Below are 23,965 nucleotides of genomic sequence, written 5' to 3'. Positions count from 1 at the left end.
TCCAAACTCTGGTCCAAGAGGATACTTAGGGATTTGAGCTAGTTTACTATAGGCTCAAGCCTTTACACTAACAATTCCTCCTCAAGAGGGTGGTTTTATCAATGGTAAGCATGTGTAGGCACCACTTCACACATTACACAACTCGTATTGGAAATAATTTTGTAGTGTAACAATACACATTGTTACCTATATCTTCTAACAATTTTTGTATGGCAACAACTACAAACTTGAAGATTATAATTTATGCAATATCATGAAATGTAATAATATAGTGGATGATTAAGCATTCATATTTTATAATGGTAGGTTTTCTAGACAAGCTAGCTCAATTAAAAAAATAAACCAAGAAATACATTTAATTTCATTATGGAGTTACTAAAACTTAGAATATAATGCACTTGCTTCTAGCTTGGCAAATGAAGAAATATCCATTTTGGTTGCACATGCATTCCTTTAAGCCACAAACTTTAATGCATGCATTCACACTTACCAAAAGTTTAGACAGTCATGACATCCTCTTACAACAACAAATTAATTTGGAATGAAAGAATAAAAAAGAATCGATACACCAAGAAAACGAGATACACAAAAAAATCATTCTTCCACATCATCAAGACCTGGTATGTATTCAAGGCTTACATCAAACACAACAGGACTACTTGGCAAAACACGAGGCCTACCAGCAGCTGCACTCAAACCTTTAGGAAATGCTAGCTGCAAAAAAAAAAAAAAACAAACCAACAAAAAAGAGCACTTTGTTTTCTCTCTCTCTCTCTCTCTCTCTCTCTCTCTCTCAAAGATGTTTGAATTTATGAAGTGAATATTTACAACTCGCCTTCTGGCAAAGCCAAGTAGATATAGAAATAGGTAGAAATACTCATGAACCCAAAAGGCAACAAAATACAATGCTATGAGGACAAGAGACAAGGATCATGATGTGGGCACAATGAGGGTGGTGCAAATGATATCTAGACATGGAGCAACTAGCTCTCTAAGTATCAAACCAACAAAATCCATGGAAGTAATCTGCCATAACAACAATCCTCGCATGCAACCTACATGGCTACAAATACCGAAGGTGAGTAAAAAAAAAAGCATTACGAGCTCACCAAATGTGCCAAAGACCAATCAATCACATAAAATGAAAGAGACATGGATGATGGGATCATAATGTGGTTGTGGACAACATCTTGCTTGAGCCCTAAGAATGGTTGGTTGTCCACTGACGTGTCATAGAGGTCCATACTCCACAAAATGAAGTCCCAAAACTATCTCACAGCTAGGCAAGATCCCTATTTTTTTTTCCATAAAAGATAATTGTATTAATTATGTTTGACAAAAGAAGCAACAACCATTGGAAAACCTTCACTTGGAGATCGCTAAGGCAAGAGGAAGCACACCAAACAACATTCACCAAATAAAGACATTAGATCGGAAAGGCATTTTATTAAGCCCACTATCTTTACCACAGATTTCCACCACGCATGGCCTTTCTAGAGACCCCGCGTTGTGTTGCCTTTCTGGACAAGTCAATCCCTATCACAAATAAGCAAATGAGATCTTCAATATGAATATAATTTGCTATAAATGAGACTTTGGCCAAGGGAGCAAGGGAAGGTAATATCAAATCATCAATATCATGAATGTTTGTGCTATTTGTGCTATTTTTAATCTCACATGACAAGGCCAAGCTTGTGATTTCCAATACACAAACTTATCCATAATACCCAAGGAGATCCAATCCATTAGCACTTTAGGCAAAACCTACACTCCCAATGAATAGCCCAAGTGCCTAAAAACTGAGCCTCTAAGCACCACCTTTGCTTGCCAACCCCAAGGCTCGGAGATCACTCTCGGTGCAGTTGATGAGGGCTGACTTAGATGCATTAATGTGTAGTCCTAAGGCAAGGGCGAATAAGTCCCATTGGACCATTGCTCTTTGTATATTATCTAAATCAACCTTAAGAAACATGAAGGTGTTTTCCCCCAAGGCCTAGCGCACCAAGCCTCTCTCTCTCTCTCTCTCTCTCTCTCTCTCTCTCTCTCTCTCTCTCTCTCTCTCTCTCAACCAAGACCACTAGAGCTTTGGAGATACAACACCCACATATCCAATCCCCCAAGCATCGAACATGGCCAAGGTACTAATGGGAGGATCAAACCCACTACCACTTGTTAGAACAAAATACGACACCACTTGGGCCTTGGTATCCTCCTTATTGAGAAACTAGACACAAATAGTGCTTGATGAGATGAATACATGCAAAACCCACCAATAGCAATTTCAGTCACCATATTCTATTGCACCCCTCAATTATAACCTAAAAGCCTAGCTGAAGGAATCAAATGTAGATCATGCTTTAGATATTCAACACTAGTAAGCATCCACATTAATGCACTAGGTACTATAGAGATCATACGATAATACTGCTAACTCTTCCAAAGGATTTTGGATCACTATATTAAAGCATGAACTATAGTTATTAGAGATGTGCAAGGTTGTTCTTGCTTGATCTCAAATACCACAAACATACCCTCATGAGAAACAAGAGAGCAACACCTCCAAGCCCACAGATTTGTCGAGAAGAAGACAAAATTATTGATTTGTTCGCGTCTTCTTCAAAGTGTTCAAGGACATCTATAACTCCTTGTAGGGTGTTGCAGATGTACCCTCCATCAAAACCTATATCTTTTTAGTGCATTTACAAGTCTACAAGAGTTATGGAGTACCACTAGTTCAATGCATTTGATGACTCTCACGAGGAAACTCTCTTCTTCATAAGGCAAGAATTCTCACCACCGACCCGAACGTAGCAAACAATGCCACAAATGTCAAAGATTGGAGCCATGTTTTGAAAGGGACTATAGCTCTGATAAGTCACAAAGATCAATGCAACCTTCTCCCCCACCCACTCCTTTACATGTTTCCCATAGGGCTGTTACACTCTTCTTTGGGAAAAGCTTGCTCAACTTGTCTTGAAGCATGATGAGAGACTTGAAGTGATAGGAGCTAGTGGATCTAGCTCCACCAAGGCTATTGCAATAGATGAAGGAGGAAGGAACAAGAAGGCTAAGAACGAGAAGCAAGATGAGAAAAAGGAAAGAAAAAGAAGTCCAAGCCGAAGTGCCCACATTGTGGGAAAGGCACTCATTTGGAGAAGCATTGGGAGAAATATCCCCATGTGAAGCCAAAGGCACATTCCAAGGATTCCAAGGCTATCTCAACTACTATACAATCTATCTTCATTCATCTATTCGAGGTTGAAGATACAACACTTGCTTTTTTCAATGTAGAGAAGCCATGGCTCGTGGACAATGGAGCCTCTTCACATGTGACCTAAAAAAGGAAGTTAGTAAAGAAGTAGGTAGAAAGGCTTCTAAATTTTCCTCCCATCACCACTTTGTGCCCCGACTAGATTGAGGGCAAGCAACATAGGCAACATCATCCATAGGTTGCCAGCTTCATAGAGGGCTTCTATTCGCTTGAGTGGATATACATCAACTTGTGAAAACCTATGTCTACGGTCCCTCTTGGGAAGGCTAAGTATTTAATGCTTATTGTTAATTATTTCAGTAAGTATATGTGGTCCTATTTCTTGGAACACAAAAGAAAGGTGTATTCTCACTTTTATGACTAGAAGGCATTTGTTGCAAAAGCAAACAACTTTCAACCTTTGACATGTCCAAACTAACCATGGTGATGAGTTTTGCTTTAAAGTTTTTGACAAGTTTTACCTCTTAAGTTTTTGCTCTATTTGGATACACCATTAGAGAATGGAGTTGTGGAGCATGCCAATCGAACCATGCTTGAGATGTCCCAATCAATGCTAGAGCATTGTGGTCTATCTCATTTCCTTTGGGGTGAGCCAATTGCAACAACAGTTCATATCCACATCAAGTCTTTACCATCTGCTTTAAAGAACACGACTCCATGAGGCTTCTTTGGTAAAAAGCCTTCCATCTCTCACTTTTTGCTCTTTAGCTACGATGCATATATCCACATGGACAAGAAGAAAAGGTGCAAGCTCAACGTGATGTCAAAGAATCTTATCTTCAACCATGAAGGGCTATAAGCTCTATGACCCAACGAAAAGAAAGATAAAGGTGAGCAAGGATGTGTATTTTGACAAGGTTGTAGCCTCAAATGTCCCTATTGATGGTGATTCTTTTGCAAGTGGTTCTTCGTCATCCATTAACTCCCCCAAACTATCAGTCCCTCCCCTTCCTTCTAGGTAACCTTTTAACAAGCTACATGTAGCAGAATGAGCCTATTATTATTCCCCAATCATTCCATTAGCTTATGCACCATTTCGGGATTTCTCAATTTCCCAAGATGTCGTCGCACCCACACAGATCAACCAAGCTATAGGCCAAGCAAGGTCGTTCACTTTGTGTGAGCTTTGCCCTTATGTCCAAAGTTTTATAGGATCATAACCCTACCATCATTGAGGATATTCTTTCACAAGATGTTTAGTATCTTGTTATTCAAGAGGAGCTCGATTCTATCGAGTGAAATCAAACTTCGGAGTTAGTTTCGCATCCATGAAAGCAGAAGGTGATTAGTGTGAAGTGGGTCTATAAGCCAAATGCATTGTTGATGGCACCTGGGACAAGTGCAAAGCTAGGCTTGTTGCCAAAGGCTTTGCTTAAAGGCAGAGCTTGAATTATTCAAAGACTCTTGCATCAACATCCCATATATCTACTCTTAGGGCTTTCTTGGCTTTTGTAGCTCATCACCGAGCATGAAGTAAGCTTGTAGGGCTTGGTACTAGAAGATTGATCAATTCTTCCTAAAGAGTAGCTTCCATTGATCAAACCATAACCCCAACCTTTTTTATAAGGTTGAGGACAACAAATGTGCATTAGGTATCTTTTATATAGATGACCTAATTATTACAAGGAGTGGTTTACAAGAGGTGGATTAGACCAGATAGACTTAGTGACAGGAGTTTAACATGATAAACCTTGGTATTTTTCACTTCTTCCTCGCTCTTGGGATCTATTAGTTGATACATGACATTTTTATCTCCCAACTCATACACATTTCCAAGCTACTCTCGAAGTTTGGCATGGCCAAGTGTCAATCTATTTCTTGCCTCAGGGGCCCTAAAACCGAGTTTCTTATTACCGCACTATTTACAAGGGACTAGATTCAATGGAATCATGTATGGAGAGGGGGACACTCTCATAGGATGGAATGACTCAAATTGGACAGGGTACATTAAGTCTCCACATTCTACTTCAAGCTTTGCTTTCTTTCTCGGATGGGGAGCTATCTCATGGAATTAGAGGTTAGTTTCCAACCTATAACATTTCTTTTGTAGTGGCTAGAGCATTATTCACACTTGGCAATGGCGATCAACATTTTTTAATTTCCAATCAACATTTTTTGCATCCCTTTAATCAAGTCGATCAATTTCTAACATACTTTGGTATGTATAGTAGGGCAATTGGCAATTGTTGTCACATGGATGTGAATTCTTGATGCCTTGCTTAGCATTTGATTTACTAGTTAATGAAATATGCAAATATAAGGTGAACATGGATTGTGCAAGACAATTAATTCACAATGACATGCCAAGGACCTAAAGAATCCAACGGATGTCAAAGTCAAAAGTTGTAACAAGTTATATTGGACAACTACTAGGTATTGGGAATAAAGATATCTATACCTAGCCACTTACATTTACTCACTATGCACAATACCTGCACACATGTACACTATAGGTGGCAGACACCTATCATGCTCACTTTATTATTTATTCTTTTAGGGACTTTTGAATAAGGGAAGTCTAATCACACATTGTGACTGTTGAAGTTTCCATATATACTCTGTGTGTGTGTGTGTGTGTGTGTGTGTGTGTGTGTGTGTGTGTGAGGGCCTACCAAAAAGTTGGAGCACGAACACTATTGTGCCTATCCTCAAGTCAGGGGACCCTACTCTATCCAGTAACTATCACACTATCATGGTTGTGGGCATACATTGGCTAAGTTATATGCTTCCATCCTTGAGCATGAGTTAAGCAGGTGGGCAGAGATGTGGGGTCTTAGAGCATAGGGACATGCTAGCTTTAGGAGAGGCTTCTCCACATTGGATCACATCCTCACACTCAAAGCGATCATTGAGGATGGAAGGGCCCATGGCCGACCGACCTACTACTGCTTTGTGGACTTCTGCAAAGCCTTTGACACAATATCAAGAGACAAGCTTATACACAGATTGCATGCCATGGGAGTATCGAAAGAGCTCAGTTGGGGTATTTTGGCATTGTATGAGAGAGTTGTGAGCAGAGTCCGGACACCTGAGGGTCTTTCCGCACCTATTTACTCCACCATTGGGGTGAAGTAAGGATGCCCCCTCTCTCCAACATTATTTAGCCTGTACATTGATGGGATTACTGATTATATTTCACAGGAAGGAGATAGAGGAGCTCCACTACCTGGCACTTGGATACCTCTCCTATTGTATGCAAATGACATTGTATTGATAGATGACTCTCTAGAGAGTCTACAGAGACACTTGGATGCATTACACTCCTATACCTGGACAGTGGGCTTTCAGTGAACCTTGATAGAACCAAGGTGATGGTATTTAATACTACACCACAGTGGGTCATGAGATCAGTACCTAAATTCACATATGGATCTGAGGAGCTAGAGTAAGTGGATTCTTATACATACATGGGAGTCTTATTTACAGGGCCCACCTTTTCTATGCGAGAGGCATTAGACACTAGACTGACTCGCGAATACACATCACTACGTGGTTTGGAGAGGATGTGCTCACAAGTGCAATTCCAATAACCCCGCACCAAGCTATGGCTCTTCGATACACTGGTCACATCCACACTACTTTATGGAATACAGGTATGGGGGCCCAGTCTTGACCACCATAGCAAATCAGGGCGCACTTATGACCGATGGAGGTCAATGGAGAAACCCCTAGTGTCCATGATATCTAGGATGATCAGATGTAAGGCCTCAGTGCCACATGAGATCATCAGAGCCGAGCTAGCAGCTACACCGATTGTGGTAGAGGCCCTCACCCGATCTGTCCCATACATGCATAGCCTATGGGACTTATCCAGACGCAGATATGCACGATTGGCCCTTGAGTCCTCCAAGCAGCTTGCCAGAGAGGGTGATACTTCATGTTGGTATGCACAAATGTCGGCCTGGTTTGAGCTGCATGGCTTTAGCATGGACAAGTTACCCCCTTTCTAGTACTCCCTCGATGCACCATCTCTTGATTTGAGTAGGTCAAAGATTCGCAAGATCATCAGGATGGAGTTGGATATTAGGCAGACATGGTTGATGCCAAGGCAAGAGCTAGGCACAAAGATGGCTTTCCACCACGAGCATTTCCCCCATACTACATATGATGGATTTATTGTTCGTCCGAGATACATGGACACCCACCTTTCCCATGGGATTAGATGTACTATTGGCCAATTGCGCACCTCCTCACACCAACTAGAGATTGAGACTGGTAGATATAGATCCATCCCACCAGAGGACCGCATATGGCTGATATGCCGATTAGAGCCAGAGACAGAGGAGCATCATATCTGCCGTTGCCCAGTGTATTATGAGGTTCGCGATTGTTTCCACAGTCTCTTTAGAGGCGGATTTGGACCACTATCTAGAGTCATGGATTTTACCGATCAGCGATGCCTTGGCCTCTTTCTTCTCAAGATACAACGGCTTTGTGACATGTGCCTCAGGAGTACATCTGCTCCAAGACACCGAGGCCCTTCACAAAGGCAGCTCACAGACTTCTTTGCAAAGGAGACCCAGAAGACTTCAATATAGTTACAACCACAGCCCACACAAGAGCCTCTCACCGCCACAGTCCACACACAGACAAGGAGTACTGATTGATCAAGCTGTTCAGCTAAGTCGATCCAAACATCCTAGGCCTCGACACAGACACTGACGACACCTTCATAGGCAGATACAAGGGATTATTGCTCGGGCTAGAGCTAGGACCTCCATACCCACATGAGATTGTACCATTTGGAGCTCATTGTTACTAGACAGAGCTCTATGCTTTACACATAACCATAGTTAGTTTCCTTTCTTATTTTGATTTGTGCTACATATTTTGCCCAGACTGTTGTACGATCATACACATGATTGTAACTCATGGTCTCATAGGTCATTTTGGCCTTTTGTAGACATTAATATACCATTTCATCTCTCTCTCTCTCTCTCTCTCTCTCTCTCTCTCTCTCTCTGTGGTATTTAAATGGAGTATTGCACAACTTCAAACTCAATCACACACTTTATTGATCGAGACAGGTGCATGGAGTGGACAGGCAGGAGAGACGAGGTTATGCAAGCTGTGTGGACTACATAGTGTAGAATCAAAGGAGCACGTGATTATGACATGCCCAACATATGCACACGTACGGGCTGACTTTGATATCCCTTTACAAGGGCCACTTAATCAATTTCTAACCACTATTCCTATATCGAAGTTAGGGGCTCTCATCACCCACATATTACACTTTCGAGAGAACCACGCTGCATAGATCGTTCTTTCACCGTAGCTACCCTTTCCTACCATGGGAGAGAAGAATCGTTGTATATCTGGAAAGGTCCCATGAGTCATAATTTGGCCTTCCGTGGGCGATAATAAACTACTCTACTCTCTCTCTCTCTCTCTCCATTTTGGCCTTTTGTAGGCATTAATATATCATTTCATTTCATTCTCTCTCTATCCACCACAGCTCTTGCTTTCGCTTTTATGCTTTCACTCAAGCTCTATCTTTCAACCGGTATCAAAGCTTGGACTCAAAGAGCTTTACTGATCATTTGCTTCAAACGTGAAAAAGCGTCAATTCAAGGTTTCATGGCAGCCATTGCTTCTTCCTCCTAAGCTATACATTGAGTATTCCCTTCTCTCACCTTCCTCTAGCTTGCTCTCGACTTGCCTAAGAGCTTCCCAACGCTTAGTTGAACCTTGTTGAGTGTTTACCAGGGCTTTATGAGAGCTATTAAAAATGGCCAATAATATGAGATTAACTTAGGCTAAGTGGATGCAAAGTATGATGCAAAAGTCATGGGTAGCTCTAACAGCTTGATAGCACTTTCATAATTTAGCCATAAGTTTTGTATACAATATCATATTCAAGTGTTTCATAGCTAGAAATAAAGAGCAAGATGAGAGCTGTTGATGTGAGCACTTGTAGAGTTGATTCAGTGCAGTTTCCAGTTCTCTTTTACACGAAACAAAATGGTTTTGCTTTGGACAACAAGCATTTGATTGGTTTATGCTTTACTAATGCTTATAAGGAATGTTTGTAATGTTGGATGATGCATTGATGCTCCAAAAAGGCTTTTGTGTTGATTAGAGCTTGATTTGCTCAACTAGATGCAGTTATCTCTGCTTGTATACTCCTAGATATAGTTACCTCCGCTTGTGGGTTAATTTGATTTCGTATACTTCGGACACCTGCCCTTACCTCTGTCAACAATTTGTTAGTATTGTATATGTGCATATTGGATATATATTGATCGCCATTGCTCTTTGCTCAGTCAGTTGTGCATTTGATCGATCTTTATGATTGCTCTTGAGATCTTCTATATGCTTATGGGATGTATAGTTTACTAACACTTCAAGTTTATGGTGGACTTTAGTATCAATTATATGCATATTCACTACTAGTTGCTTTTATAATCCTAGTAATTACGTAGATATTCCTAGCAATGGTTGCATATTTGATCGATCTTTATAAATGCTCTTGAGATATTCTACATACATGATGTATATACTTTTGGGATATATAGTTTAATGACACTTTTGAGTTTACAATAGACTTTAGTATCCGTTACATACATATTTACAGCTAATTGCTTTCATATATCCTAGTTATTACCGAGATATTCTCCGTAATGGGAGCTTGGTATTTTTTAATTATTTGCCCACATTGTTCTTATTCATACTGCTACATTTATTACAGTAGTGTTGTAATTACAGTTTTCAATATCCTTTTGGAGAGCAGACCTTTTACTTTGGCACTCTTTTGATTGCAGTTTATGGATAGCACTAGCCTCATTTGTCCTTGCTCTTTTGGATCAGTTTTGAGGCTCTTTTACTAAATTTATAATAGCCCGTACTCTTGTTATTTGTAAACATCTGCACTCATTATGGTAGGTTTATTAACCAATAGTTCTATTTTCGATATTGAAAAACTTAACGGCAATAATTTCGAATACTGGAAGACACAGATATAGCAAGTCTTGGTGCAAAAGAGAAAGGTTAAACCATTGAAGCTAGAGGGCATAAAGCCTCAGCTTTATGGAGAGGATTGGGCAAAACTTGATGAGCTATGCAAATCCACTATCATTCTATCATTATCAACGCGAGTGTATTTTACTGTCATTGACACTAAGGGTGGTGCTTATAAACTATGAAAAAATATTTATAATCTTTATGGTAGACAAAGTATTGCATCTTAGTTTCTAGGCATTTGTATAAAGGAGGGTACGATTATGTCTACTCAATTGAATGAGATTCATTCCATTTTCAACCAACTTGTATCACAGGACATTCCGTTTGAAAATAATATCAAGACTTTGCTTTTGCTTGTTACACTGCGCGAGTTGTGGGACATCTTTCATACTACTATGAGTGCTCACTCCCTGAGGGTGGTTTCAAATGTAGTGATGTAGAGTGCTCTATTGACAAAAGAAGTAAACAAAAAGAACATTGATGCAACCTGCACTTCTCATGTATTGATTGGTTGTAGATGCGCAAATGGCAGTAAAATAATAACCATGGTAGACTCTCACTGCCCAACAAGGGCAATTCTCAGTCTCGTGGTAATCTTGCAGTGAGTCTCGCAGATGTAAGTCCACTTTGATATGCCATTATTGTGGACAGCGAGGTCATATCATGCCACAATGTCATAAAATGCACAATGATAGGCACAATGAGAGAGGCAAGGGAAAATCATAGAATAATGCAGAGTCTAATAATTGTAGCTACATTCCTAGTAAGTCCAACATTAAGATTGAAGAGAGAAGCGTAGTGTAGCTTGAGTCTAATAATGACTATTATCTTAGCTACTTTGTCTCTTGATGCTACTCAGTTGATTGATGCTTCATCTACTTAGTCTTAGTGTTGGCTACTTGATTTGCACACTTCTTTCCATGTTACCCTGCATCCGGATTGGTTTCATACCTATCGCAGCATTATAGATTCTGTGAGACTGGGAAATGACACTACATTGGATATTATTGGCATTCGAGATACTAGTGCAGTTTGCTTCAAGCAACTCTTTTGTTTACATCATGTACATCATGTACCGGCTTTGAGCAAAACCCTACTCTCTATTGGACAGTTGAATGATGCAAGTTATTATCTCTTTTCGTAACTCTACATGAAAGATTACCCCTGCTTGCCTTGTTTTTGCTCAAGATGCCAAGACTAGCAGCCTCTATTCTTTGTTTGTATTTTTAGGTCTATTGACCATGTATTGGCTATGATTGATTTACCACATTGATCTTTAGGGCATCATCACCTTGAGCATGTCTTTAAAAGGAATAAATGAGTATATTCTGCCTCTTGATTACTTGCATGTTCATGTGATAATTGTCTTTATGGCAAACAAACACATGACGCTCATAAAAAGTCTCGCTTTGTATGCATGGGTGAGCCTCTAGCTTGTATGGATTCCGATGTATGTGGTCCCATGCCCTTGCAATCATTGGGTGGCGTAAAATACTTTGTAATATATATCTATTAAGCAAAAATCGAACGTTTTCGCGACATTTTAGCACTTTGTTACTCTTGTTGAGAACCAATCTAGGTATAGGTTGAAATGCCTAAGGTCTAACAATGGGGGTGAATATGTCTCTAAGGCATTTGAGCAGTTTAGCTGTTATAAGGTCCATGATACATGCTCGACTTTCTTATATACTTAAAATATATATGGCAAATATTATGCTGGCACAGAGGTAGAATAGATGAGAGAAAAGAAAGATGGAGAGAGAGAGAGAGAGGTAGAGAAATTGGCAACACACTAGGGACTGGAAGATGGGCCAGTCCCCTCGCCCCCTTATGGAGTTATATTATTGACAAGGAGCAAGCTCCTCCGTGGCTCAGAACTGGCTTATAAAAAATCACAGTTCCTTGCATGGTATACAATCACTAACACTTGCACAACTTGGAAGTTGGCACCTTTTGATTCTTCTTGAGTCTCGTTTCCTACACATAATGCTTTCCATATAAGTTTGCTACGTCCCTATATTGGAGAACCTCCAATGGAACCAATCAAGGAAGATTTACTTGACATAGACGAAACAGAAGAGTTCCTTGTGCTTAAAAGAATTTTACACCATCAGGACAATACTCTAAGGTCAGGTAAGGTATTATGGAAGTATTTGGTTAAGTTTAAGAATTATCCCCCATTGGACGCTCAGTTTATGACTAAGAGAGAACTACAAGACTTTCCATATCTTCTTAAGGACTATATATCTCCTCTACAATTGAGGTCAACTGTTTAGAAGCCAGGAGGATGTCACCAAATTGATTGCTTATTACACATTCTCTATTTAATAAATTCATGTCAATAAATTAATGACTCACTTTAAGTGTGGATGATGATCTAGCATGGCCATGAGACCATTTAGAGACCAATATTCTTAGTGCATCACTTAATGGGGTGATCAGAGCAATGTGACAGGGATATCTAGTACACACAGTACAAGTATGAAGGGAGAAAGAAGTGTCTACCAAGTGTAAGAGTGTACACAAGAACCAAGGAGTTAGACATAAATGAAGATGGATTAAGTTCTAAGATGAGGAATTGCATTAGCATTGTGTATATGTATTTATGTGTGCATCTGGGGACGCTTGGGAACGTTTACTTGTGTGTGTAATGAGCATTGTATTCATTTGGGGTCATCCTCTCCCTTAGAGGTCAAGGTCTTTTCTTTCATTAAGAAAGACGAGAGAGGTAATTCTCTCACTAAGACGAGACATGATCCTTTGGAAGTGAGGAGAGAAGTGATTTTCTCTTTCTAAGGTCTAAAAAGACAAAAGCTTTTGTGTGGAAGTCAATCTTAAGGTTGAGACCCAAAGCAGTTTAATGAACTCTCCTTAAGGTGGTTGCATGGACCACAAGTTAAGAGTACAGTTTGAGAAGCTGTTCTTTTTAAAAAAGACATGGTGAATCCATTTTTAAAAATATCTCGAGATAGAAAGATGATCTCTAAAAATGGGCCGTGCGGGTTATCGAAAACAACGAGATCTACAACTTTCGTGTTGGATGTTTTTTCATCCGAACAACACACAAAGAGATATCTCGAAATTAGTGCTCCAGAGTAGGTCCTGGAATAACCACATCTTGCATGAAGATCAACTCAAGTCTCTCTCCAAGAAGTGACCTCTTGAAAGCCTATAAAAGAGGAGGCTCTCCTTGGGTTTGAGAGAGGAAAAAGGAAGCATCACTTTGCATGCATTCAAGAGGAGAAAAGAAGGTACAAGTGTTACGGAAGCTCTGTTGAAGTCAAGTGCTGTGGAAGCTCTGCTGAAATCAAGCGCCAAGAGAAGAGCCCTACACAATATGAATGTTCCAATGACTTGGTAGATCCAAACAAAAAGTCACATCATTTATCTTATCTGTGATCTTGAAAGGGACATAATAGCAATTAGAAAGCTTAACTACTTTACCCTTTTGACATTTTTGCTTCTTCAAGCAAGCCTTCTTAAACTTAAGAAGAACATATTGTCCCAACTTGAGATCTAACTTGTGACGATGCTTATCAGCTTCGCGTTTATGCTTCTCTTTAGTAGACCAAGTGGTTTATTCCTGTCATGCTTTACTTTTTAGCATATCTTGCACTCACGGACATATCTTTCAATGTCAGCTCTAAGAGTGGGCCAAAAGAAATATATTTTAAATGCTTGAGTAGTGGATAGAATACCCCTATGTCTAGCATATGGAGATGTATGTGCTTCTTCCATTACCTTGTGTCACAATGGTAATGCTAGACAAGTTGCTTGATGATGATACAAATAATCATCTCGAATTGAGTAAGGTGTAATTGACTGACCTGAGTTAAGTTGATCCCATATGGTTGAGAAGTCAGAATCAGTTGCATATAATTTGGGTAAATCCATGAACTCATTATGGTAAACAGTTGTGATTGCATTCACTCAAGGTTGCCGTGATAGAGCACCTGCTACCACATTCTTAGTTCCAGATGTATGAAGGATTTGAAAATGAAACATAGATAAGAAATTTGCCCAACACATCTGTTTCTCTGGGAGCTTCTTCTCAGTGATGAGAAAGTATCTTAGACTTTGGTAATCTATTTTAATAACAAAATCTGCACCAAGTAAGTAGTGTTTCCATACTTGAAGAGCATGTACCACTCCCATAATTTCTTTCTCATATACTGGAGTATGTAGTTCATGATCCTTGAGGCATCGGCTCTCAAATGCTATTGCATGATGCTCTTGGTTAAGCACAGCTCCAATGCAATCTCCAGAAGCATCGCAGTGAACTTCAAAAGGTTTTTGAAGATCCGGAACTATCAGTATTGGTTCTTGAATCACAAGAAACTTAATTTTTTCAAAGGCTTGTAGTTGCCTTAATCCCCAGCGAAAAGGCATTCACTTCTTAGTAAGGTCATATAGAGGAGATGCAACATACGCAAAATCTCGTATGAACGTCCTGTAGTATGAACATAGGCCCAAGAAACTTCTAACTTCATGTACAGAAGTAGGTGTAGGCCATTCAATAATGGCTCGAATCTTCTCAGGATCCATTCTCACCAAATTGTGAGAAATAATATGGCCCAAGTAATGAATTTCTGAAAGAAATAATTCGCTCTTCTTAGCATTGACTTGTAGTCTATGCTTGCGATGCTCTTGAAAAACAGTAGATAGATGTTTTCTATGCTCTTCTTTAGACCGTGAAAATATTAGAATATCATCAAAGAAGACACTTGTGACCTTTGAGTGAGGTCTGAAAATTGTCTCCATCATTCGATTGAATGTGGCAGGTGCATTAGTCAGACCAAATGGCATGACTAGAAACTTGTATAGTCCAAATGTTGTATGAAAATGTATCTTATAAACATCTTCAGGTGCTATCTGTATCTGGTAATAGCCGCTCTTGAGATCAATGTGGCTAAAGATACTAGCCCCTTGCAACTTATCCAAGATATCATCTATCCTTGGGATAGGAAAACGATTCTTGATTGTGATCTTGTTCAAAGATCTGTAGTCTATGCACATACGTAAAGAACCATCTTTCTTTTGAACAAGTAAGAGTGGAAAGCAGTATGGAGAAGAGCTAGGTTGAACTAACCCTTCTTCCAACAGTTCGTTTACTTCTTTTAGAATCTCCTCTTGCTGACTTGCACTTACTCCATAAGGCGGTTGGTTAGGTGGTGAAGTGATTGGGATAAGATCAATTGTGTGATCTTCTAGGCGCCTAGGAGGTAACTCTCTTGGGAGTGAATCACTAAAACAATCTTCATATTGTTTAACAAAATCATATCTAGCTTGATCAATTAAAGAGAGGGATTCTTTTAAAGTCTGAAACTTAGAAGCATTAGTTGGTATTGTGTCTTCATTAGAGGCATAAAGTGCCCTTGAATCATTAGCTTCTTTTGACTCTCTCACAAAAATCATGTTCGCATAAATAGCTTTCTTCATTTGTTTAGAAATGCTAACATGACTAACCATTGGCTGTCTTCATTAGAGGCATAAAGTGCCCTTGAATCATTAGCTTCTTTTGACTCTCTCACAAAAATCATGTACGCAGAAATAGCTTTCTTCATTTCTTTAGAAATGCTAACATGACTAACCATTGGCACAGACCAATCTCTAGCATCAACAATGCATACTATGTTCCGACCCTTGAATTGAAATGCAAGGGTCTTCTTAACAAAATCGGGAAGATGTCTAATCTTGTAATGCCAAGGCATGCCTAAGATAACATCACAGTTACCAATGGGTGCAAGTAGGAAAGATTCTTGGTCGCCGTAATCCCCAATTCTAAGATTCAACTTCCCTTGGATAGGAGTAGAATTGGTTGTAAGTCCTTCAAATGCCGAACCTGATCCAATTAGTGTTCCCAATCGATCCAATGGAATTTGTAGCCTTTCAACAGTATCCATTGACACAAAATTACCTATGGAACCTGGATTAAAGAGTATCAAAACTTGTTGATTGTTGAGGGTCCCCTAACCCTTTAAGAGTTGTTTTTTCTTCTCATTTGAATGAGTGTTAGCTTGCACATGCGGAATAGAATTTGAGGATGGCAGAGGAGGATCTTTACCACATTTGCTTCCTTCCTTTTGAGAGGACAATCAGGCTTCATATGCCCTAACTCACCACAAAGAAAGCACCTTCCTTCCTCTTTGTACTTTTGTATCTCAGAGGGTGGGAGATACTTGCGCTTCTTCTTATTACCCTTTGGCTTTGAATATTGGTCATGGGTAAAGGCAGGTCTTCTTCGACTAGTCCTATCTCTTGGTTTATCATAGAGCTACTCTTGTTTAGCTCTATAAGAACTCATCTCCAACTTTCGAGATGTACCAGGTGTATGCAAACTTTCAGCTATGATAGCAGACTCCATTATGCGAGATAAGGTTTCATGTGGATAAACCTTCATGGTTCTGTGTAAATGAGAGAGTAGGCCAGCTTCAAACTTACTTTTCTTTTCTTCATTGTTGATCTCCATGAAAGGAATAACCTTGAGAAGAGTAGACCAAAACTTGTACACATAACTAGTGACCTTGTCATGCTCTTGCTAGCCTAGCTAATCCCACTCCTTGACATCATTCTCAAAATCAGGAGGCAAGAGCTGAGCATAAAACTTCTTCTTGAACTTTTCCCAAGTCATGGGTTTCCTTTCCTCCAAAATGAGAGTCAACCACCCATGCCTTACCTTGGACTTTTCTGAGAAATTACCATCAGAGAAATCAACTTCAAATTGTCTGACAAAGGCTAACGCCTTAGCAGGATCTCTCTTACCGGAGTAAGAGTCAAACTTTATGTCCTTATCCCAATACTTGAAAGTCTTAGTCTCCTTAAGCTTGCTCCTCTTATTGTCCCTCTTTGCCCGTTTGCAGATTGTATGAGACTTAGAACCAAGGGAGTAGGAACTAGAAGTTGATGAGGAGGAGGAGAAACTTGAGTAATCACGGGAGTAACTGGTTGCTAAGTGAGATCACTCCATCCATATCTGCCTCACTCGAGGTGAGGTCTTTTTACTTTTCTTGACCCGAGAGTCCTTCCTTCTAGGAAGCTTCTCAACAATTGGATGCTTTGTACCTTCACCATCAATTGGTGCAATGGTGTTTCTTCCAATATCACCATCTTTTGGAGGATTCGGTCCTTCATAAGTAGCTTCTTCCCTTGGCCTTAAGCTGCCAATCAATTGACGTACTTCGGGAATTTCCAACAAGCTACAATACTCTGTCAATTGAGCTTTTAATTGCTCACTTGTAAGCACTTCATCAGTTGCCATATTTACCTTCTTGCAAGGATCGCCTTTACTTTGAGAGAAGTAAAGAGACATACTCTGATACCACTATTATAAGGTCCGAGATACATGCTCGACTTTCTTATATACTTAAAATATATATGGTGAATATTATATTGACACAAAGGGAGAATAGATTAGAGAAAAGAAAGATGTAGAGAGGGAGGTAGAGAAATTGGCAACACACTAGGGATTGGAAGATGGGCCAGTCCCCCCCCCCCCCCTTGTGGAGTTATACTATTGACAAGAAGCAAGCTCCTCCGTGACACATAAGCCAGTTCTTACTTGTAGAACTTGCTTATAAAAAATCATGGTTCCTTGCATGGGATATATAACCGGCTAACACTTGCACAACTTGGAAGTTGGCACCTTTTTATCCTTCTTGAGTATCCTTCTCTCCTACACAATATGTGTAGAGCTCTCCTCTTGGCGCTTAATTTCAGCAGAGCTTCCACAGCACTTGATTTCAGCACAGCTTCCATAGCACTTGTACATTCTCTTTTCCTCTTGGATGCATGCAAAGTGATGCTTTCTTTTTCCTCTCTCACACCCAAGGAGAGCCTCCTCTTTTATAGGCTTTCAAGAGCTTCTCTTCTTAGAGAGAAACTCGAGTTGAACTTCATGCAAGATGTGGTTGTTCCAGGACCTACTATGGAGCACTAATTTCGAGATATCTCTCTATGCGTTGTTCGGATGAAAAAACGTCCAACACGAAAGTTGTAGATCTTGATGTTTCTGATAACCCACGCAGTTCGTTTTTAGAGATCGTCTTTCTATCGTGAGATATTTTTAAAAATGGATTCACCATATCTTTTCTTAAAAGAACAGCTTCTCAAACTGTACTCTTAACTTGTGGTCCATGCAACCACCTTAAGAAGAGTTCATTGAATTGCCTTGGGCCTCAACCTTAAGATTGACTTCCACACAAAAGCTTTTGTCTTTTTAGACCTTAGAAAGAGAAAATCACTTCTCTCATCACTTCTAGAGGATCACATCTCTTATCTTCCTTAGTGAGAGAATTACCTCTCTCGTCTTTCTTAATGAAAGAAAAGACCTTAAACCTTGACTTGTAAGGGAGAGGATGACCCCAAATGAATACAATGCTCATTACACACACAAGTAAACGTTCCTAGGCATCCCCGTATGCACACATAAATACATATACACAATGCTAATGCACTTCCTCATCTTAGAACTTAATCCATCTTAATTTATGTGTAACTCCTTGGTTCTTGTATACACTCTTACACTTGACAGACACTTCTTTTCCCCTTCATACTTGTACCGGCTATACCAGATATCTCCGTCACAGTGCTCTGATCACCCCCATTAAGTGATGCACTAGGAATATTGGTCTCTAAATGGTCTCATGGCTATGCTAGATCACCATCAAAACTTAGAGAAAAGTGAGTCATTAATTTATTGACATGAATTTATTAAATAGAGAATGCGTAATAAGCAATCAATTTAGTGACATTAGCAATGAACAGGATATTAAATGTCAGTTGACCACCCTATATATCCCATGAATAGGACGATTCAAGAAAGAGGTCATAGTATGCCTAGCCAAGCAGGTTGCACTACTCTTGGTTATCAGCTTGCAAAGTAGATTGGTCTGGAAAACCTCCGTCATATACTCATTTGAGGGTCTTTGGTTTTGAAGCTTTCTGCCATGTTCCCAAGGATAAGTGCAATAAGTTGGATCCAAAGTCTATCAAATAAATCTTTCTTGGATAAGGTAATGCAAATGAGATGGGCTATTGCCTTTGAGATCCACATGCTTGGAAGGTTATCCACAACCATGATGTGTTGTTTCATGAAGAGAGGATGGATAAGCAGCTTGAGCAAATAATTGAGGTATGCAAGGTGGTCTTTTAGGAGGAGCCCTGTATCCACACCCCGTATACTATAGGTGGCAGGCGCCCATTACTATCACTTAATTCTTTATTCTTTTAGTGACTATTAAATAAAGAAAGGTTGATCACACATTGTGACTATTGGAGTTTCCACATACGGTGTCTCTCTTGCTCTCTTGCTCCATCTGCCATAACTCTTTCTTTGCTCTTACTTCTCATTGTATACTTCCACTCGAGCTCTACCTTTCACTAGGTAGTGTCTAGTATCAAATTTTCCCTATGGCATTTATTTGACCCATAAGTGTCAATGGTGACACTAGAAACTAGGCATTAATTAAATAATTAATGTGAATTCAATGGTCAAATAATGCGCAAGATAGCTTAGGAGTTAAAATGGCCTAGCCCATTAAATTGTGGAAGGGTATTTTTATTTTCTAGGCATGGACACAAGATTAAACTAATTTTTAATTAATTTAATTGGCTAAAATATCCATTTGGAAAGCTGGCAAGTGGCAAAACTTGCCCATGCAAGTGAGAGGAGACTGACTAGAGACTAGGAGAGGAGAGAGAGAACATTCTAGGTGTGTTCCGACAAGAGAAGAAATTGTTGGATAAGGTCACCAACTGATTTGGTCCATTGGCAACCAGCAAGAGCAATAGAACTACCAGGCAACAACAGCCCAAGGACCCTGAGTAGCAAGCAATAACTTGGATAGGGGACTTCCAACCTAGCGAAAACATCACATCATGGCTGCAAGCGACAACACCAAGAGCTGTTTCAACAAGGTAATAGTAGATTTCAGTCATCCCTCAACAATGGAAGTCTGAATTTTCTCTCTTCTCAACATTCTCTCTCATCCTCCAACCATCTCTCAAGTTCTCTTAGTAAATCTCAATCATTTCAACCATGGAAGGTGTGGAATTCAATCCTATGAACCCTAATTTACAATGGAAATTAGGGTTTAGCAATCACCTCGAGTCCCATGCTTAAAGAGTGACGACCTAGCACTTGGAACACATGTTGGAAATTGTGTAATTTCAATGTTTCCAAGAGATCAATCCATTCCAATTTGATTTGGGTCTAAATTTGACTAGGCAAGGGTCAATTGAAGACCAATCCTTGGGTCAATCACGGGGGAAATTGATAAGAAGGCTTACCAATCATTAATGACAGCAAGAGGCATTGGAAAGGAAAAGAAATTGTAACAATCTCAGTGTACTCCTTCCAATTACGATACAAGTTAAGGCACCAATTTTTGGGGCCAATCGGGTGTCCAATGTCCAAGATTAAGTGGTAACATTTGTATTTTTTCTTCAATTTATGTAAATTTTATGCTTGTTGTAACTAGTGCTTAATCATGTCGTTCCCCCCCTTCTGGAGAAGGTGTTATATTCCTACATAGCTCTAGTGTGAATGCTCCCTTATCCACAAGCATCCTTTACCTTCTAGCTAGAGAAGGATTCTTTCCTTGTGTGAACCACCATCAGTTGGGTGTGGTACTTTAGTACCTTAGGTATTGCACTTTCATTATCATTCTCACACAATGGATGTGACCTTCCAACAACTCTCTTCTCTTGTTCACTTGTTTGTCGTGTGCATGCGCGTGTGAGTGCATGCTGCTAAATCCTATGCTAACAGATGGCTAGTTTCAACTGCCATTCGTTCACAAGTTTTAGTTTGATGATTGCTCCAGCACACTCCAACTTCCACCCTCTTCTCCATCTCTAGTGCTGCTATTTGTCATCAGCCTGATCCAGTGCCCTCACTAACACCTTGGGCTACGTGTAGGTACTGATTAGTCCTTGTTGTCTTCAGCCCTCCAAGTCTGCATTTACTACTAGCATTGTTGTCCAGCCATCATGCATCAGTTCCCAACCTTCTTCTCCTACCTGGGGACCATCAAACCACTGTGTTTTGTTGCTGCTGGTCACTTACAATCTACATTTACTGAGCAGTTATTGTCACCTGCCTGCCACATCATCATCTACAACTGAGTTTTGCAGTTTCAGCAATCGTCTCTACACCATCCAAACATTTTTCCAGCTGCTGCCCATTGTCCGAGGTGTCTCAATCATGTTTACCCTGAATTAAACTCTCCAAATCTGTAGTTGCTGCTACCATACACATTCAAAGGCCATCTGCTATGTTTTGGAATCCATACGGAGTATGACACACTATCCAGCTCATACCCTCTATCTTGGTCCATCAAAGACACTAGAGTTTGAGGTTTGGTATTCACCTTGCATATTGTGTTTCCTGCATTGAGCATTGTATTTATCCATTCACCTTCTATGTTCATAGTCTCTAAGTGACCCTAATGCTATTGAGTTCTTCTATCAGTCTATGCTTTGTCATATGACTCTGTTTGTCTTTTGTGTTTGAGTATTTCTTTACAAGAGGCCTCCAAGAAGCACTGCTTTTTGAGGAGGATGTGTTTAATCTGAAGGGGGCGTGGACCAGCTGAGGTACAATCAATTTAAAGGCAAACATTGGAGGAAGGTGATTTAACTCTAATACATGGTAGAGGATGTGCACCCTGTTGCTAGGTGCTATCCACCAACCCCATGCAATAGAATCGATCAAGATGTACACCCCTTGATGTGGCATCTTGGTGTTTGGTATCCCATGCATAGTTATGGGGAAAAGAGAAACGGAAAAAGAAACAGAAACAAGAATGGAAACAGAAAAGGAAAATTTTTTGGAGTTTCGGAGAGTTTATAGTAACTATAGGGATGAGAAAGGTAGAAATGGAAACTGAAGTATAGTAACATGGGATGGGTTTTGGAGACAAGAACAAAGACAAGAATCGCCATCCCTTGTCACCATGAGAAGGGACTCAAACAAGGGATGAGACTAGGACGGTATGGAGACGGGAAGCGACAGGGACAAGAAACTTGAAAATGGTCATCCAACATTACTGTGACGGAAACAAAGAAACAACACAAATGTGGAGTTTCAAGACGTTTCCAATAACTATGATGCCAAAGGAATCCAATACCCTAGTTCCTTGAAAGGCTTATTGTGGCATCAACCACCTAATGCTTCAGCAACAGAGCTTCCTAGCTAGACCTTTCTTCATATATCAACTTGCACTCTCGCATCTTTCTAAAGTTGCGGTCCTGAACCCATCCCATGCATTCTATCCCCTTCTATCATCTTCATGTTCCAATCACCCACAAGAAGGGTTAAATCCTAATCCAAAACATCTTTCATGAAATCTCAGCCCTCTCTAATGAAACGTTAGGCGCGTAAACAGTAATGATTATTAGAGAATCCAAAGCCCAAAGTGAATCATGTTGCACGCATGTTGCCAATCTCACCCAAAGTGATCAATACTCCAAGCATGTTGTTAGTCTTATCATCCCAAAGAAAGGAGGGCTTTAGTTCTTTGCTGATTACCAGCCTGCAGCCCCCTTTGCCTCACAAGTTATTTCTACTAAAGCAAACATAGCCAAGCACCTCAAAGGCTTTGATATCTTCACTTCCCGACTTAACCTCCTTCAAGACAATAATGTCACCCACTCATGCATCTCAACCTCTTCTCAAGGGAACAAAGACCCCTGGAGGTGATTCTCTTGGAAAGCTTATCCATAAGGGTATGAATTCAGGAACTAACCTTCATCCACATCCAGCAAGGTTGCATAAATGTTATGTTCCACCAAAGGCAACCTATCCATTTTCTTGAGTGAAATTTCCCTTTGCCTTCGCTGATCAAAGGCTTCTCCATCTTCCATACTTGGTATTCCTTCCTCCTCTTCCAAATTTGGTTTATTACTATGCTGATTGCGCTTGCCAATGCTTTTCCTTATTGGTATATTTGATCTTAGCTAAGGACTTCTAGTCTACTTGCAGTCAATTGAGGCCTTGGGGTTCTCTAATCCTCGGTCCTCAACAAGAGGGTAGCACCTCTTGAGGCCATTGTTGCCCTTCCATTTTCACTAGGTGGGTTATCTAATCCTTTTTTAGCTTTCGTCCTCAATGAGTCTTGCCAAGTAATCTCTAGCACAATGCCCCAAACTTCGACAGCCGTAACTTTCCTCCTCGATGAGCTTGCCTAGGTAATCTCTAGCATAATTCCCCAAACTTCAGCAATCATAGCTTTACTAGGTGATGTTGAGAAACCCATTCACTAAGTTCATTCCTTTTCCTTGATTCCTTCTGCTTGCCACTTACAGCCCCAAAAAGAGCTAAGCGTCCACATTCTAGGGTGGGACCCAAGACACCCTGGTGCCTATAAATACGGCACATATTCTCTTCATCACAAACACATTCATTCTCTCATCATCCATCATTCATCTCTTCTCTCCTTAGCCTTTCCACTTCTATTCACACCCCAATCAAGGAGTACATTATAGTTCACACATTGTTCTTCCTTGCTGACATGCACCCTATCTCCACTCCATAAGCCTGCATTTTGGGGCAGATCAGGTCGCCCCTACTCTCCTAGCCTAGGACGATTCGCTACTATCATCTCCTTGCTAGCAATGCTTCCCTCCGCCAAGTAACTAGTTCGTGGGCTGTTTCTGCCTGTGTTTTGCTGTACAGCCCATCTTCGGCACATTTGCGACTCGAGGACACCAAGCAGACCAGCATTTTGCTGC

At 40.2% G+C, this 23,965-nt stretch overlaps 1 protein-coding gene across 3 annotated transcripts in view; it reads right to left on the bottom strand.

Moving 5' to 3' along the window:
- Window positions 1-518: 518 nt before the first annotated feature.
- Window positions 519-23,965, bottom strand: part of LOC148031072 (FKBP-like peptidyl-prolyl cis-trans isomerase family protein) — an 81,838-nt gene continuing 58,391 nt past the window's right edge. For 2 of the 3 annotated variants that reach the window (XR_015691842.1, XM_087684597.1), the window contains one exon: window positions 519-714. Coding sequence is in view for 2 of the 3 variants with exons in the window: in XM_087684597.1 (XP_087540723.1) it covers window positions 595-714 (120 nt within the window). In the remaining variant the exon portion in view is untranslated. Of the gene's footprint in view, window positions 715-1,395; window positions 1,537-23,965 lie in introns of those variants that run through there. The other variant, XM_087684596.1, reaches the window with a different exon arrangement.

The sequence above is a fragment of the Lygodium microphyllum genome, chromosome 9 (genome assembly GCF_053477565.2).
Source record: "Lygodium microphyllum isolate KBCC chromosome 9, Lygodium_microphyllum_v1.1.10, whole genome shotgun sequence".
NCBI lineage: Eukaryota > Viridiplantae > Streptophyta > Polypodiopsida > Schizaeales > Lygodiaceae > Lygodium > Lygodium microphyllum.
The sequence above is the reverse complement of the archived record's forward strand: the minus strand, read 5'-3'. Positions and strand labels throughout refer to the sequence as shown.